At 45.9% G+C, this 18,193-nt stretch overlaps 1 protein-coding gene across 1 annotated transcript; it reads right to left on the bottom strand.

Annotated features, from left to right (window-relative positions):
- Positions 1-4,218: 4,218 nt before the first annotated feature.
- Positions 4,219-17,109, bottom strand: LOC308306804 (uncharacterized protein). Its single transcript, XM_080751846.1, has 5 exons — positions 16,972-17,109; positions 16,233-16,380; positions 11,747-11,788; positions 9,030-11,610; positions 4,219-8,852 (listed from the first exon to the last, which is right to left on the bottom strand). Exons 4-5 carry the CDS (start codon positions 11,383-11,385, stop codon positions 6,469-6,471), a joined length of 4,740 nt encoding a protein of 1,579 aa, XP_080607972.1. The 5' UTR covers positions 11,386-11,610; positions 11,747-11,788; positions 16,233-16,380; positions 16,972-17,109; the 3' UTR covers positions 4,219-6,468.
- Positions 17,110-18,193: the final 1,084 nt, after the last annotated feature.

Here is an 18,193-nt window from a genome sequence, read left to right as displayed (position 1 = left end):
TTTATTTATTTGGCCGCGTTTGACCCCTATATCTGAAGATATTACATATAGCTCTGTTTACACAATGCTGTATATTATGTTCCCCCCTTTCAACTGTTTCTATGTTATTTTTGGCAATGTAAACGTATGTTTTCTCGTGCCAATAAAGCTCCTTTGAATTGAAATGAATTGATATTTTTGTGTCAGGTAGGTAGAAAAAATAAGAGAAAATGTGTTGTTAAAAATGTTCAATATTAGGCTATTACAAATGTTTTCAATATGTGTACAAAATAAATACAAATAAAATAATAAAAAAGCGTTCAAGGCAATTAAGCTCACACCCAGTCACATGTGTTGTAAGCTTGTAGATTGGCTAATTTCTGTTAAACATAATGATTTAATTGGTTTCTTTTAGAGGGGTCTAAATTGACAACAGTATAGGCTGGGGACCCCCTGGAACGCCCTCGAGGAGGACCCCTGTGGGGTCCCCGGACCGCAGGTTGAGAAGCCCTGCTCAATATTGATGATGCACACACCTACCTATTAACCTCCTCGTGCCACTACTCGAGGAGGCACGTCCTGAACGCTTGTTTATGTGGACAGTATGTGCTGTGCTCCAAGTTAACTCCTCCTGCACGCCTTCAGTCCACTCACAACCAAAACACCTCCTCGGCCGTGTGTTTTTAATTGGGTCATTATAATTACGCGTGCGTAATTACGCGTGCCAAAGGCGCACGCCTTTATTTATTTATTATTATGCCTATATATATATATAGGTATATATATATATATATATATATAATATATATATAATATAATATAATATATTTTTTATTGCAAGGCGAGGAACTAATGCAACTGTCCTTTGCTTAGTAGGCCTATTGCCATGCAGCGGTTTGAGTACGCCCCATATAACTGTTCTCCTCCTACCTGCCTGCATTTTAATGTTTTATATCCACAAATTACAGTATCCCATTAGAACACATTTGGGTATTTGTTTTTCCAACAGTGGCCCTGTGGGCTGTGTAAAATCATCATGCAGAGGCAGCTGTAAGGAAAAGGAAAAGGAAAGGAACGTAGTTTTGTCACTTCTTCTTTGCTTGGTAATCCACAGAAAACGTGAGCGGTGTGTGCCTGCTCTGTTCAGGCGAGAGGAATACACCAGCAGCACGTTGCTTCCCGGGGCACAGCACTAGCACTCACTCAGCTGCACTCGGCCTCCTCGGCAAAATAGCCCTGTTCCTCACAGCGCCGCACATGTTCCAGGCACGCGGGGACGAAGGCCGTCTGCTTTGCCCGCTCACGCTCCCATTGGCCGCGGCGGGAGCGACTCCGCCCACAGCCGGCGCCGATTGGACAGAAGTAGGTCAGCCGCCCCGCCCCCCGCCGATCCACCCCATGCCACGGCCGCGTGAGAGCCGTTCGAAACACAAAAGCGCGCAAGAGAGGATAGACAGGGGCGTCGCACCAAATTCTGGGCCCTGGGTAAAAGGATTCACTCACCGTGGGCCCCCCCATGAAGGTTCTTTACAGGGGGAACTGGGAACGCGTTGTTATTATAACATTATTTAAATTATTACACATTATTTTGTGCTTTAACTAATGAAAAATAGCGGATATACAAGCTACTGTTTTCAATCTTTCTAAGGTTTTGGGGGGGGGGGGGGAAGTATGTTTCTATGTCAGTGGTGCTCAAACTTTTTCATGTGAAGCCAAGGACCCCCAAAATGATATGTATTTGGCCACGGACCCCCATCTCAAAATATTTAGTTCCAGCCAGGCCAGGGACCCCCAGAAGCAACATTTGAGTTACAAATGTTTGCTTAAAAAATACAGTTTATAAGATTTGCACACATTTTCACTTGAACTTATCAAAAATAGCAGATCTACAAGCTCGCAGCGGGCTGTGAGCTTGTATATCTGCTATTTTTCAATAGCTAAAGTATAAAATAATGTGGGCCCTAGTAACTCAGTCCCACTCCCCCCCTCCTTGTGACGCCCCTGCAGAGAGAGATGCGTCTGCTGTGTTGGAGTCTGATCGGGACACCATCCTCCTCCTCTCTCTGTACTTACTGTATGTGCACGCATGCACAGAGCTATACCACTCCACTCTGTACTGTACAGTACGCACACTGTACACAGATTCCCAGAGGCAGCGCACGCGTGCGAAACGCAAGGGCCACATGAGGTCGTTGAACATGCAAATTAGATACATTATCAGCAAGAAAACACAACACCTTTTATACCCTGTATATATAGGTGTCTAAAATGACAGATAGCTCTGTTTAACACAATGATGTACCCCCTCCAACTGTATTATGTTCCCCATTTTCAACTGTTTCTATTTTATTCTTTGCTTGCTTTGGCAATGTAAACGTATCTTTTCTCATGGCAATAAAGCTCATTTGAATTGAATTGAATTGAATAATATAATAATAATAAATATAGGATTAGTTGGTAGAGACCACTGAATGATTTGGCTGCAGCATGCAGGCTAATGATGTAGGCCTAACAGTGAGTGAATGTGAGACAGTTATAATAAGGACAGCAGTAGGCTAGTGTTTGAAGCCAGATGGCTATGCTGCCGATTGATTTAATTGGGGGAAAACGTGGTGTCGAATGTTCTTATAGTCTATAAACTCATTAGGGTTCACATCACAGCTGTGCATCTGAGATATTTCGATATAGGACCCTGCCTGTTGTCATGGTGGAAAATAGCCTAACTGAGAATGATGATTTATGTTTTGTCACATATGCCAGGTGTCACGTTTGTAAAATGGTGGATGTCTCATTCTCGAAATATAGGCTACCACAGTTCTGAGCTTCTGACCTGTTGGCTCACACATAACCTTTGTCACATTGCTAGGGTCATCATCTTATTTGTGACATCGTGATGAAATTAAATTTAATCATAGGTTACAGTCAGACCAGCTGTTAAATTGTCCTTTTACATTGGGTGTTTATTATATTTTCTGCTTTGCTATTCACCCGACACGAACCACAAGATGCATTCCATGTGATGCCTGACCAATGAAAAGCAACTGCCTTCTGGCCCAATAGGCTAAGTTAGGTGGTGGTCGGTGGGTCTGACAGCAGGGCAAACTAACTTTAACTAAGTAACATCAATGACATGGGGGATTAGTGAGAAATTACAAACATCCACATTCTATTTGGGGGCACTGAAGGAACGTGTTTGTTTAACCAATTTGTCAATCACATTTTAGCAGTGGCGTCAGTTCAGAAAAAGCTAAGGTATGGCAACATGACTGGTGTCTTGAAACCAGTCATGTTGCCATACCTTAGCAACAGGCACGATGAAAAGTTCATTTTATTATTTCCCTCTGTGGCCAAGGTATGGCAGCTGCCATAGCTTGCCATACCCAATTGACGCCTCTGCATTTTAGTGTAGGACAAAGTGCTATCACAGAGAGAAGGATTGGTAAATATAGGCTATACTACAGTCATGACAGGCCAATGAAATTAGTGTTGCTATATTTTGAGGTCAGTATCCTAGAGCTAATTATACCAACAATAATATAATGTTCTGTCTTGTTGGATTTTCAATGCATTCATCGCCTGATAAACAATTTGCATACACCGCGCACGCACGCACGCACACACGCGCACACACACACACACACACACACACACACACACACACACACACACACACACACACACACACACACACACACACACACACACACACACACACATGCATGCACAGTGTGAAATCCATGTGACTTCTACCCTATGCTTCTACCCTCCACCACATGGGCCAGTACTAGTCAAAACGAGTTGCTTACTGCCATCGTGTGGTGCTGGAGGAGAACTGCGACATATCTGAATTTATATCCCATAGTACGAAGGTGTCACTGCGATGCGATGGCGCATCAAGTTAAGCTTTAAACTGCCATTCATAATTCCCTGTAGATGGCCACCAACACACACCCAGTTCCCCCTTTTTAACTTGGAATGAGTTGCCCAATAACGTGGCCATAGGCCTGTACTTAAAAATGAAATTTATTGGTATATTCACTACATCCCGAAATCCACGTAATGCACAGAGTGATATGAACTTCACATAAGGACATGAAGCTAAATATAATTGTGAAACTGCAATACTGACTTTGGTAACAGTGACAACTTACTTAATACTCAATAACCAGTATGTACCTTCGCTATGGTAGCCTACTACTACATCATGTAACGTCCAATAATAAACGAATAGAAAACAAATGAGAACACTTATGGTTTATTCAACGCTGAAATATAATCAACTACTGACCTCTCAGTAAATAAAGTGATAGAAATCTACTTATAGCTATATTTTTTTCTTTAGAAGAAAAAAAAAACAAGGCTTGACTGGGATATGGGCATTTCTTCAGTAAATAAAGTGACGAAATGTAGAAACTATATATTTTTCTTTCTTTAGAAGAAAAAGAAAACAAGGCAAATGGCAGATTGCAAAATGGCCACAAAAAAAGAAGAATAAGTAAAAGGGGGTTAAATATGAGATTGGCATGATTGGGTTACACACATAAATACATGTAATAATAATACATCTATGGAGATAGGTCCTTGTCCTACAACAACAGCGAAGTAGAAACAATCAATGCTAAAAAGAGCATACAAATAACATGACACAAACATGTGTTTTACAGTACACTTGTTTAACCTGTCTTCAATCTCTTGGTATAAAAGCTATGAATATTTCAAAAACAAAAAGACATTAAAGTGAACATGATATAAGCAAAGGCTTTTCGTTTGTTTTTGTGTTTTTTTTTGGGGGGGGGGGGGGGGGTTGAGGAAGAAGGAATCGTTGCACACTGTCTTTCAGGGGGATTGTGTCAAATATTGTTCCATATCGTTGCTGTCGGCGGCGGAAACCTTGTCTCTCCATATTGTTACTCCTTTTTATTTTAGCTTTTGTGGTTGTACTGTTATGTAACTTAAAAAATAACCATAAAAACCCACATGAAAGGGAATCGTGATAAGATTGTGTAACGTGATACAGCTTTTTAAGTCTTTCTCATAAATGAATGGCCAAATGAATACTACACAAGCCACACATGGCACACAAAAGTAGTAATAAATGATGATCTACAAGGTCACATCGCCTCGACGCGTTGCGAGTTTGTAGATCTGCAATCTTTTAATCATTATCAAGTGGTTAAAGGACAAAGGGTTCATATTTTAGATTGTAATTAGAGAAAAGAAAAAGTGAGTGTTAAAATGTTTTCATTTACTTTGTTCTATTGTTTTATCGCGTTTACCGTGCTAAAATGTGGGGCATGCGTACGCATGGGGGAATGCGTACAAGTGGCTGAATATGTATTTTCAGACATAATAAGCCAGCAGTTTCTTTATTGCTATTTACAGTAACACTTCTAGCCCCCATAAGTAACATCCAACCATGAAAGGTTGCATTGTATCTTGGGAATGGGCTTATTCTGTGTAAAATGACATGTTTTGCCACTTGTACGCATGCCCCTAACCACTGAAATAAGAATCTCTAAAACAATAGAAAGAAGTAAATGAAATAATTTTAACACTCATCTTTTATATTCTTTCATTACAATCTAAAATATGAACCCTTGTTGTAAAAAACTAAAGTTGTCCTTTAAGTCTGGGAGTTTTGTAACCAATGAAAAGTATTAACAAAATACTACATTGGATCCATTGTAATACAGGTATTTTCTTTCCTTTCCTGAAAAGTAACAATTTTGGACATACAAGGTTTCCACTCGACAGTGACGATATGTGATCCTATCAGTTAGGGAATATTTACCGACTTTTCAAATTAAAAGTTCACACCACTAACCCTTGGGGGGTATACTGAATAGACCATCACATACCGCAGGAGTGAATTCTCAACCGTGGCAATAAAACTGACCAGAGAACAAACATGCATTGACAAACTTGACTTTTCAACAAATGTCATTGCCCCCCCCCCACATCCCCATACTCCTAATAAATGCACTTTACAAGTTAAATCCTCAGAAAGCCTCTACGTGAACAACAACAAGACCAAGTTACACAGCAGAGACAGTTATCATAGTGAGGTGTCGCAGGGATGCTAGTGAGGACTTTTTTTTGGGGGGGAGGAGGGGTTTACATTAGCAGGTCACCTATAAACTTGTCTATCAACCGCACAGTGTCAGCCAAGCATAGTGTCAATGCACTTAAGGGGTTAATGAACCTATGGAAACAGTCACGTCTCAGAAAACATCCTCCCAATACAATTTGGAAGAATTTCGGGTGATATTCTCTTAATAGGATGCTCTACAGTAGTTTGTTAATACACTCAGTCTAACAGGTGGTTCAATATCAACACAGATACCAGGCAAATTCAGCATGTCTCTTAAAAAAAGGCATCTGATGCTTTTCCGTTATCTAAAAAGTCAAATCTTTTCCCACGTTCTCGATTTAGACACAAAAAAATATTCCTTCTTCCAACGGGCCAGTCGCGTCAGCCTAGCAGAAAGTTCAGTAGGTGTACTCTCCCTGCGGGGAAGACATTTCCTCGCCATGGTTCTCCCCCTCTCCCGTGCTCTTGGACGACTTCAGGCTGATGGCGGCAGCTCCTCTGTGCAGTCCTTTGGCCCGGCGGCGGCAGGACACCTTGTGCCTGCGGAGGAGCGCCCCGTTCCAGAAGCGGGCGGCGCAGCGGCGGCAGGAGAAGGAGCCCCGGGCCCGGTGCGAGGCCCGGTGGGCGAACGCCGCCGAGGGCCGGTGGGACTGCTTGCCGCACACGCTGCACCTCAGCCGCTCCTGCGGCGTCAGGGCCCGCTGCGGGTGCTTCACCGACATGTGGACCAGCAGCCCCGCCTGGCGGGAGAAGGTGGCGTTGGGACACTTGGGGCACGCAAAATGTTTGACGGGGACTTGGAGCGAGGCGTGGATGTGGATCTTTGACCCGCCGGTCGTGACCAGCTCATACCCTCCCCCTCCCGGCCCCCCGCCTCTCCTGATCTTCAACAGGAGAGAGCCTTGTTTTTTTGTTTTCAGGTGCCTTCTTAACGAGGAGGTTCTCCTTCGGCTCCCGTCAGCTCTGGCTAAACCTGAGGACTCCCGTTTGCCCCGCCTCCCTTCTCTCCTCTCTTTTGACTTTTTCTTCTTGTGCCTTTTTATCTCGTCCGGCGGCGGCGGTGGTGGCGGTGGTGGCGGTGGCGGCGACTGGCTGCTTTGGTGGCTGTGTTGGTGAGACTGGGTGTTCGTTTGGGGATGTGGTTGGTGAAGATGAGGAGGATGATGATGATGATGTGAGTGATGCGGATGGTGGTGACGGATATGAAGATGCTCAGTGGAAGGCAGCTCCGTCAGCGGTTGGAACGGCGCCGTGGTGTGAAGCGTGTGACTGCGGGAGCCCGCCGGGTAAATGTGCTCGCCTTTCACCCCCGGGGGAGAGTGCTGGTGCTGGGGCGGCATTATGGTGGAGTTGGGCGGCAGGGGCTGAGAGAAAGGCGGGGCACCGGAGGCGGAGGACTGGGCAGAGGCGGCGTCGTAGAAGAGGGGGGAGTAGCCGGTTGGGGGCTGCGGCGGGGCCACAGTCACCACGCTGTGACTCTCGCTGGACGGCGCCATTTGCAACAGGGCATTGGTGGCCGCCTCGCTCTCGGACGCAGACTGTCCACCGACGACGTCGTCCACCACCACTCTGTTGTCCCCTGCTGACCCGCTGCTGCCAGCGTCCTGCAGGTTAGACTGCTCGGAGCGGCTCAGGCCGTGCTGCGACTGCCTGTGTCTAGTCAGGCTGTTGGAGTAAGCGAAGGCCTTCCCGCACACCTCACAGCTGAACAGCTTCTCACTGCCGCCGTCATGGACCGTCTGGTGATGGGCGGTCAGGTGGAAGTGGTGGCGGAATGACTTCCAGCAGATGGCACACGTGTAAAGCCTGGGCGGGGGCTGGGTGTTCGCTTCCTGGGGTTTGACGTCTTGAGGGTAGGAGTAATAGGAGGACGATGAGGTGGCGGTGTCACCTTGGTTCTGGCTCCGGTCTTGGGCCACGCTGCATTGAGGGTTGGGGTTAAAGCTGTTCAGGCTCTCCGTGGTCGGGGTCGCGGGCACCTCCACCAGCTCTCCTTTCCGATGGAGCTTACTGTGCCTTCGGAGGCTCTGCGAGTAGCCAAACTCTTTGCCACAGTCCCTGCATTTGTAATTCTTTGCCCCGGTGTGAACCGTCTGATGCTTGCTAAGGTGAAAAGCCTCTCGGAAATATTTCCCACACGTGGCGCAGTGGTGAGACTTCTCCCCGCTGTGGACCCTGTCGTGCCTGCGTAAGGTCTCGCGACGTGCGAACCCCTTCCCGCAGACGCTACAGAGATATGGACGGGGAAGACCGCCCGGTACAGATCTAGGGGTGTACTGTCTGCGTGGCTTGGGGGGCTGCCCAGGAGCGTTTGGATCTTTCTTGGCCCTGGGCTTGCGGGGTCGTTTTGGTTTAGCAGAAGGGTCCTGCGGGTTGCAACTAATACCCTCCGGGTTCCCCCCGCCTCTAAAAGAGTTCTTATCAATAGTAGATGTCGATGAGGGTGACCCCAGAGGACCAAGGCCAAGACCCCCCAATAACCCCCCGATGATATCTCCCCTATCATCACTTCGGTTCCCACCGCTGCCCGCTGCCGTTATGGCAGAGATGGCGTTATTGACAGAGCTGGTGACGTCGTCTTCAGAGTCGTCCAGCAGAGAGGACAGGGGCAGGTGAGGCTGCTGGTGGTGGTGTTGGCCTTGGCTCTGGGGATGAGGATGCAGGGTCGGGGCTAGCGGCGCCTTCCTCAGAGCCGGGCCCGCCATCCCGCTGCCACAGGGGGAGGCGCCGGAGTAGCACGGCGACGGGTTACCTTGAGAACGGTGGTCGTCGTGGTGGTAGCCTGTGTAACGATTCCGAGAGTAGTCAGTGGGGTATTTACTGTCTGACCTTTCACTAGAACTTCCTCCTCCCCTTCCCGACTGAAACAGACCCTCACACCCTAAACCTGATTTTGATTCACCCACTATGATCACACCATCATCCTCCTCAGTCTTCCCGTAAATTACCCCTCTCCCACTTTGATAACTGCCCCCTCCTCCTCCTCCTCCTCCTGCTCCCCCACTCGCTCCTCCCCCCACTACCCCAATCCTGCCTTCCCTGTCACTCTCTGTCTTGGCGCCCCGTGGTTTGGGTCCCCTACCTGGCTTTCCGCAGGTCCCCGACGCGGCGTGGTTGAGCAGAGACGTGCTCTCGCGGAACGAGCGTCCGCAGGCCGGGCACCGGAAAGGTTTTTCCTCGTGAATCTTCTCGTGGCGCGTCAGCGACTCTCTGCGATTGAACGCCCGAGAGCAGGTGGAGCAGCCGTACGGGCGGGAGGCGGAGTGTATCACGCCGTGTTGCAGCAGGTGGCCCTTCTTCTTAAAGCCTTTGCCGCAATCAGAGCAATGGAAGATTTTGTCAGGGCTGGGGCAGGAATTGGACGGGGGCTGAGGGGTTTCTTGGGTGGAATGGGGAAGGCTTGGGTCAGGCTGCAATTTAATGTGAATCGGGTTTGGCCCCGTTGTGGCGGAATTACTAGTACCTGGTGCTGTTGGCTCGTGCATGCGCATGTGCCTCCGCAGGCTCGACAGGTGAGTGAAGTTTTTGCCACACTCTCCGCAGCTGTACTCGGACTCTGTGTCGGGCTGTGTGGGGTCGGGCTGCATGGAACCCTGGTTGTCAGGTTTGGGAAGGTGAGAATTGTTAGTAACGAGCACCGAGGCGACAGTGGAGGAGGGAGCAGAGGAGGAGGAGGAGGAAACCACTGATGACGAGGAGGAAGATGAGGCAAGGAGGTTTGACATGCCACCAGCGATCAGCGCTGGCGGCTGGCCATGGCTACCGCTAGCATTGGGGTTGCCACTGTGGCTGCCGTGGCCGTGGCTGCCACCGCTGTTACTGTTACTTTCAGATTTCCTCTGTGGCAAATACCCCGCCATCGCTTTCTTCCTCCTACTGCTGCTCGTGCCCCCGCCTCCGCTGCTTTCCCCTTTACCGTCATCCTTGGACAAGGATAAATGAAGTGGCAGGGGGAGGGGCAAGCCCGCCTCCTGCTGCATTAGAGAGGCTATCTGATTGGACGAGAGGACGGGGATCCCCTGGAAGTCAAAGCCACCCAGGGACGAGTGTTGGGAGCCTGGGTGGAGCGGGTGATGGGGATGAGAATGGGAGTGAGGATGAGCTAGGGCGTGGGGGGGCAGCTGCTGCTGGTGGGAGGGCTGCTGCGAGGGCTGCTGGGGCTGCGCGGTGGAGTGGCCGTGCGAGTGAGACGAATGCAAAGCCGGAGGCGGAGCCAGGCCAGAGCCGGACTCCCCGCCCGCCTGACTCAAACCGATCCCCAGGTGGTTGTGGGTTCCCTGCTGCACCAGGAACTGCTCTAGGCTAGCGTTCGCGGGCACTCCAGACAGGAAGTACTGGTTAGCGGCTAGCATGCAGCTAAACTGTTGGTGAAGGCTACGCGCGTCGGACTGGGCGCCAACGAGCTGGTGCCCCAGCGAGCTGACCGCACTGCTGCTGGGCGGGTTGTTAGCGTTGGCCACTGAGCTGGAGGGAGAGGGAGAGGAAGAGGAGGGGCCGGGCGACGCCTGGGGGACAGAAAGGCCAGGGTGAAGGGGAGGGGGCGGTGGAGGGGCTAAGCCGCCTGCGCCACCACTGCTCCCCCCAGCAAAGTGGTCAAAGCGGCTGGCATGCAACTGCTCCTGGGCCAGGGCGGCCTCGGACGGGTGGAAGGAGCGCAGGAACTGCGGGTAGCCCGACGCGTGGCTGGAGCTACCACTGCTGCCGCTCATTTTGCTCGACTTCGAACGCGAGCTCTGAGAGGACGAGGAGGCCTGCTGCTGTAAAGGCGGCGGGGGAGGGGCACTCATCTTGGCAAATAAGGAGGCGGGTTCGGAAAACGCGTTGCTTCTAGACCCTTGGAGGGGACCCAAGCCCAGTCCAGACAGAAGAGCTCCGGACGACTCTGCTGCCTGCTGCTGTTGCTGCTGCTGGAGCTGATGCTGGTGAAGTTGCTGCACTTGCTGCTGATGCTGCAGTTGACGATCTAAACCGAGGCCTTTGAACTGGTGGGCCTGGTGGCCACTTAACATTTCTATAATGTCCAAGTTGTATTTTCCAAATTGGAACATTTCCCACTCACTGCCACATGGGGGTAAGGGGGGCACGCCGCCAGCACTGGGAGCAGCGACTATGATCCCTCCGCCGCTGACAGAGGAAGCGCTTCGCCCGAAGGAGGATGAGGTTAAACTACTACTTGCCCTGGAGCTGCTTAACTCACCCCGGCTGGATTCTAGAATCCTAACACTGCTGCTGCTGCTGCTGCTCTCACCTGAGCGCGCGCTTCGACTGCTGCTGCTACCACTTCCCGCCGATCTCCCACTGCCCCCACTCTCCATCCAAGAGGAGAGGGGACAAGTGTGGGAGGAGAATGTTTGTGATGAAACGTTTTAGGGGGTCTCTGAGTTACAGATGGACTCCCAGGATATTTAAAACAAGGAATTAACAGGAAAGTTGTCCAGGAGTTCAAAGGACGTCCGATTGTTGCCCATGCCCGTTACTGTGTTGGGGGTCCATCGTTTTCCTTCGTCCTTCTGCTCATCCCTTGCTCAGCCCGGAGTTTTCTGCAGTTGAAAGAGAAAGAAAAAAAGAAAGAAGACAATTCAGGGAGGAAACGTCAGCAAACGAAACAATGAAATAATGTTGTATACGGTTTTATGCTTTTATGGTTACGCCAAAATTGCCCATCTACAAACTCACAAGTTGTGATCCAATGTGTTGTCAGCTTGTAGAACGATATTTCTGATGGAAAAAAAAATCTTTAGAATTATGATTTATTTGTCACCTATAATGACATACCCAATATAGCAGGGGTCTTCAACGTTTTCAGGCCAAGGACCCCTTAGTTGAGAGAGAGATGAAGCAGGGACCCCCACAACCTTTGTGGATTCCATACAGTTTCATCGTTTGACAGCACAATCATCAGTGTATTTTGGATTCATGTCAATTTGTGTTTTCAGATATTTAACCAATTGAACCGTCAATACTTAATAAACTTGACCTTTCACTCTGTACTTAGTCTGCTCTTTTCCCCTCTACACCAAAGCTCTTTGCCAAAAATAGCCGACCTACAAGCTCAAAACGCCTTGCAGTAGATCGGCTATTTTTGGCTAAAGTTCTCAGAATATGGATGCTAGGGTTCAAGTGGTTAATATAAAAAAGGAGAGAAAAAAGTTTCTATCACTCAAAGATTTGGAGGACCCCCTGTAGTAACAATGGGTTCCCGGACCCCCTGTTGAAGACCCCTGCAATAATTATTTATAATTATTATTATTATTATTATTATTATTATTATTATTACCAGGGTTTAAAAATCTGATGTTATTTTTTATTTTTATTAAATTTTTTCTTATGAGCCTAGTTTTGGTATTGATAAAACGTGAATAAAACAGTCCCCCAATGTAGAAATCAAAGAAGCGACATTCAAATGCATGATCTCATACCAATCTTTGAAGTTGCTACACTAGTGATGAAACTGAGAGTGACTTTGTGGATTCATTTCAAGTCTGTCTGACGGTTTTACTTTCAAGAGTCCAATCCATGAAGTGCTTTTCTCTCATAGGATTACACTCCTTTCTGATGAGTCCGTCGTATAGCCAGGAAACCATCTGGGGTCACTGTCAGTCTCTTTGTTCACGTGTTCCACTTCCTTCACTAGTGAGCCTGTTCAGCAGTGGCACTTCAAAGATAACAACACAAGGGAAACCTATTCCGAGCCATGGGAAACCACGAGAGAATGTTAACAAATGCAGATGAAACTTTCCTGATTCCTGAGCCTTGTGAATTATACATTTCGAGGGATAGAAAAACGTTCATCTCACTTAAATGTTGCAGCCGGTAAAGGTGGGGGTGATTTGGATTATTGTATGTGCTGCTGTGTATCGTCTAATCCAGGGGTGGGCAACATCTCTTTCCAGGGGGCCAGATTGACTTTGATAAAGTGAGTGAAGGGCCACACATTGGACAATGGAAACTTGAAACACATAGTGCTGAATTAATTTAAACGGCATGAATTTGGTAAGACACGACAGACACACTTATTGCCTATTTTGCGTGGTGTCTTTAAAGGGCAAGTTCGTCTTATGTTATTGTTGTTTGGGACAAGATCAACACGATCCTGAGTTATCTTTTGTGTTCAATCTGTGTTTTGAGATATGTTAGTATTTCAGCATGAATGATGATGCATTTTGCATCATATGAGTCATCATGCTGCATCATATGATGCAAAATGCATCATCATTCATGCTGAAATACTAACATATCTCAAAACACAGATTGAACACAAAAAATAACTCAGGATCGTGTTGATCTTGTCCCAAACAACAATAAAATAAGATCTGGTTGTCCCAGAGGTGAACTTGCCCTTTACGGCTTATGAATTATTTTATGAATATGGATCTGTGGGGGAATGTTTCACTGTTACATTATAAACATTTAACATTTGAGTACATATGGATGGAATATGGATTATGGAATGCAGTATATACACTGCTTAAATGGTAGGCCTACGAATTAATTAGTACTAACAATGAATTGGAGTTACGTTAAATTGATTTCCCTAAAAAAAACATAATGCTGCCTTTTAACATATATATTTTATGACTTAGGACTTCGAGGGCCGTACTGAGATGGTCGAAGGGTTAGGGTCGCATGTTGCCCATGTGTGGTCTAACCTATAATAAATAATACATCAAGCTGCAAAGTAACAGCTGTTCACTGTTCAGTAATTGTAATTTTCCTCTTGAGATGTAGCAAAATAGATGTAGCTTGAGATGTACAAAAAACATTTAAATACTCAAGTAATTGTACTAAAGTGCAATACGCAAGTAAATTATGTTTGATTTGGTGCGAATGGTGCTTTTCAAAAGATAAAAATTTGCATTCCTTGTATGTTGAATAGCTCTATATTCCCACAATAATCATTGCTAAAGAATGTTTCTTTAGTCCTTGACATGATAAGGTTTGAGCACTACTGCCATAGAAATATGAGGTTTTCATTTAGGAGGATGTGTAGAGGCTTTTTGTGAACACCCTGGACCGTTTTTAGTTTGCTTGATTCAATATTTATATATTTGATATTCATTTTATCAGACACTCCCCATCCAGGGCCCATTCCTATACAAACCCATTGTACCTTCAAACTCCATTTTATCCATGATAGATTCATCAAAAGCACCGTCTTTTTTTTGGTGACTCATATACCCTCCTAATATGTGAGCTAACCGTGTTTTTCGATAACTTTTCTCGTTTATTTTTTAATATCTTTTGGGGAAAATGGAAAACAATTAATACAATAAAAAAATATTAAAAATAAATGAAAAAAGTTATCGAATGAGTATGAGTCACCAGAAAATAATACGGGCGTTTTTGATGAATCTATCATGGTTAAAATGGAGTTTGAAGTTACAATGTGTTTGTATAGGAATGGGCCCTGGTTGGGGAGTGTCTGATAAAATGAATATCAAATATCTAAATATCGAATCGAGCAAATTAAAAACTGTTCAGGGTGTTCACAAAAGCCTGATTAGACGCTAAAATGACCAAACGTTTTTTGGAAAGTGGAATATCCCTTTAATGGGTTAAGGCTTACCAGTCACAGGCTGGTCAAGTGTTCCTATTTTAGAGGGATGGTGCTCAGATTTCTTTCTTTGTAGTCAGCTGACACATCTTTAAAATGTCCCTGGGCCTCAGAGTGGAATTGTAATGTTTGTATTGATAACAAGACTACACTAAATGGTGTTATTCAACCACATCTGATTTCTCTGCATAAAGAACAGGGGTCATCAACATGTCCGTACACCAGACAAATGTGTTTGTGCCATGACTTGGCCTTGTCCGTGACAAATTTTAGATTTTCTGTTTTACGCACCATTATAATGTTCTTATTTTGATCATTAAGACCCAATAGGCAATTAGGCACTGCTGATACCAGTGTTTCCTTTATTTGCAAGGACTCCCATAACTCCGAGAGTGTACAAATGGAACCAAATGGACCCTAGGGCAGGGGTTTTCAAAGTGGGTGACGGGGCACCCTGGGGTGCCGTGACGGCAGTCCAGGGGTGCCGCGAGATCATTTGATAATAGCCTATTTGGAATTTATTTGGACACTTGAAAAAATATTTAGTATCATTTTAAAATTGAAGTACAAAGTTATTTTCAGTCAGTTCTAACCAAAGTGGCTATTATCTCAACGTTTTCCTCGCAACATAATCACTAAAATATTGCCACTGTCGGGCATAAACCTCGTATCTCCAAGTTTCAAATGTGTAAGTCTTTCAGTAAAGCAAAGCCCTGCTTCATCATACAAGACTGTCGCACAAAACTAGTGAAAACAGACGATCTACAAGCACACAACGGTGCGAGGCGTTGTGTGCAGTGTGCTTGTAGATCTGCTGTTTTCACTAGTTCAGTACATTTGATAGATGATAAATACAAAATGAACGGTTTTGGACATAGAAGGTTTCCACCTGACAACGACGATTATGCTATAAATATAAGGTGCTGGGAGTGAAATTTATATTGTAGGGGTGCCTCGGAGTAAAAAGATATTCATGGGGTGCCCTGAGACAAAAAGGTTTGGGAACCCCTGCCTTAGGGGTCCATTTGGTTCCATTGGTACACTCTCAGAGTTACAGGCCTGTTGTGGTCATTCAGGGCTATCTCTTTATGTGTTTCTGGCAATATTATTGTCCGCGTATTTTCTGTCTTGTGGCAAAAATGTCCACCACAAGCCAACATGGCGATGACCCCTGATAAAGAATTATTATAATTATTTTCAAAGCAATATGCTTGTTTAGACTGCAGTGAAGAAGTGGAAATGGCATTGATTAGTAGATCAGCTGAACAGCTAACATTAAAAGGCCTATTAAACCCAACATAACAACATATTAAATGAAGTGGTTAAGAAATGACAACAGCTTTAACAGAAACACCTATAATATCGGGTCAGGGGTCGATTCATTTTCAAAGTGTATTGAAATTATTCAATGTAGGAAGTGAAATTACACATTTTAAGTTTTAACCAATTAAAATACATTAATTTATATGATACTCATTAATAAGTTATCGTAAGAATTGGTTTAACTTTAAAGTAGGCCTCCAGAATTTAGCAATTAAAAAAATAAAAAGCGAATTGACCTCTGGCCCTGATCATGACATTAGCCTACCTCTACAATGCATTCCTCACCTTTTTCTTTTTCCTTTAAAATAGTTTTCCCTTAATGATCCAAGAAAATGGAACTACATGAGAATGTGTTCCTCTGGCTGTGATGATGAGGGAGATGATAATGCCTGGCATATTTCACTGCCTCTCATTTTAATGCAAATTAGCAGCCCTGTTAAGAAGGAGGGGGGGGAGAGACACATTGTGTGTGGATCAACATTAATTTGGTCCATGCTCGTTCTCTCACTGTAAACATTAGCAGTCAACCACCACAAGCAATAACGTTACGTCTGCAGCTCACTGTAACAGTATTGGCTAAAAAGGGAAACATTTTTTTTTTGCTAAATAAATAAATAAATAAAAAACAGACTATAATATCCAGGACGTGCTTCTTGAATTGCATGCACATCAACTTTACGGTTCTTCTCAGACTCGGTCAGGATCTCATTAAATTATTATTATATTTTTGCTATTTCATCGCATGCCAAGATGAAGTCACACGCACGCAGTCAAAAAGAAGGGGGAAAAAGCACAACACATAGACCTACATCATATAAAAACCAACCAACCCGGGGGGATCGAGAGGAGCTAAAACGTTAGCTCAGCATTCAACAATCGCAATCATCCATCCAAAGAACGCATGCATGTCGTAGCCTACGTATTGCACAGTAATAACAACGCTCTCTCTCTGTGTGTAATGTATGTGTGCGTGATGATAACGCAACGTTCAAGGGGGAGGAGGTTTGTGTTTTTAAATGTTTACCTACTACGCATCTTCCAGTCAGTCAGCCAGTCAGTCAGACCCTGCTGCAGGCTGTAGGGGATGTATTGTAGGCCTGGCACAGCACGGCACGCCTTCTATTTCTCGCTCTCTCGCTCGCTCTCTCTCTCTCTCGCTCTCTCTCTCTCTCTCTCTCTACAGCCACCATCCAGCAGCTGCAGCGTTGCTGCTGGTTCTTTAGTCCGCTTCCATTTCTGCTGCCTGGCCGTTGCTGATCGCAGCCATTTTCGCCGTTAGTGGTGGGGGTAACGGACGGATGGACGGGACGGCGCTTTCTCCCTCCTATCGGAACCAACCGTCCTCCGCGTTCTTCTGACGTCTATTCCCCCTCCTCGCCATCCAACTACGTTATTGTTGTTATTAACATATCCGTGCGACCACTGACCCGCTCGCTAATATGGTCCCCCCTCCTCTTTTTTTCTTCTTTTAGGAATGGTTCCCTGCTATTCTGCTAATAATATTTTGGGGGGTTAGAAAGTGAGTGACGTGTTGCTGACTTAAAAAACGTTGCTGGTCCTTTTCCGGGCCCGGGGTTTAATATTTCCGGGTAGCCACAGCGGGCAGGCAGGCAGGCTGCAGCAACGGGTGGTTGGTGTGGTGGTTGAAGATCCACATTGAAATTATACTTTGAGATCCACATCCACTTATTGGAGGAGGAATCGGTCGTTAGCATTGTTTTGTCATCAAACTCAAAGGAGGGATCGCCTACACATTTAGCCCAGTGGTTCTCAAACTTGGGGTCGGGACCCAAATTATTGAGTGGGTTCCCCAGATGATTAGCTTTCGCTCAAGGGCAAACAAACCAATAGGCCTATTAGGTGTATACAGCGTATCTGCACATTTATAAAGTGTCAATTTAAGGATTTTCAAGACCGTTTTAATACCAAACTGGCCAAACTGTCAAATATTAAGTAAGCAAAAGGCGAATATTGTGAAAATAGCAGATCTATATGTAAGATCTGCTATTTACACAATATTTATCTGTGGAACCGAGTCACATTAAATGTTATACCTGGCTACAATTCCAAGTGCTAGTGAGGGTGGGGGTCCCCAGTTCATAGCCTACATTTTGGGGGTCACGGCCTAAAAATGTTTGAGAACCCCTGCATGGCCTATACAAATGAAATCAAGTGAGTAAGCCTATACGTTTCTTCACGCTGCCCCCTCAGTGTCAGTGGTGGAAAGTAAGTAGGCTAGGTAAATG

Source organism: Nannobrachium achirus (assembly GCF_963921795.1).
Source record: "Nannobrachium achirus genome assembly, chromosome: 2".
In the NCBI taxonomy this organism is placed as follows: Eukaryota; Metazoa; Chordata; class Actinopteri; order Myctophiformes; family Myctophidae; genus Nannobrachium; species Nannobrachium achirus.
The sequence above is the reverse complement of the archived record's forward strand: the minus strand, read 5'-3'. Positions and strand labels throughout refer to the sequence as shown.

Bases quoted from the DNA above. Each gene is read 5' to 3' on its own strand.
- LOC308306804 (XM_080751846.1), bottom strand. From the start codon at position 11,385: ATGGAGAGTGGGGGCAGTGGGAGATCGGCGGGAAGTGGTAGCAGCAGC. The intron at 8,853-9,029 runs GTGGGAGAGGGG...ATCGTTACACAG, and splicing joins AGGAGGGGGCAGTTATCAAA to GCTACCACCACGACGACCAC.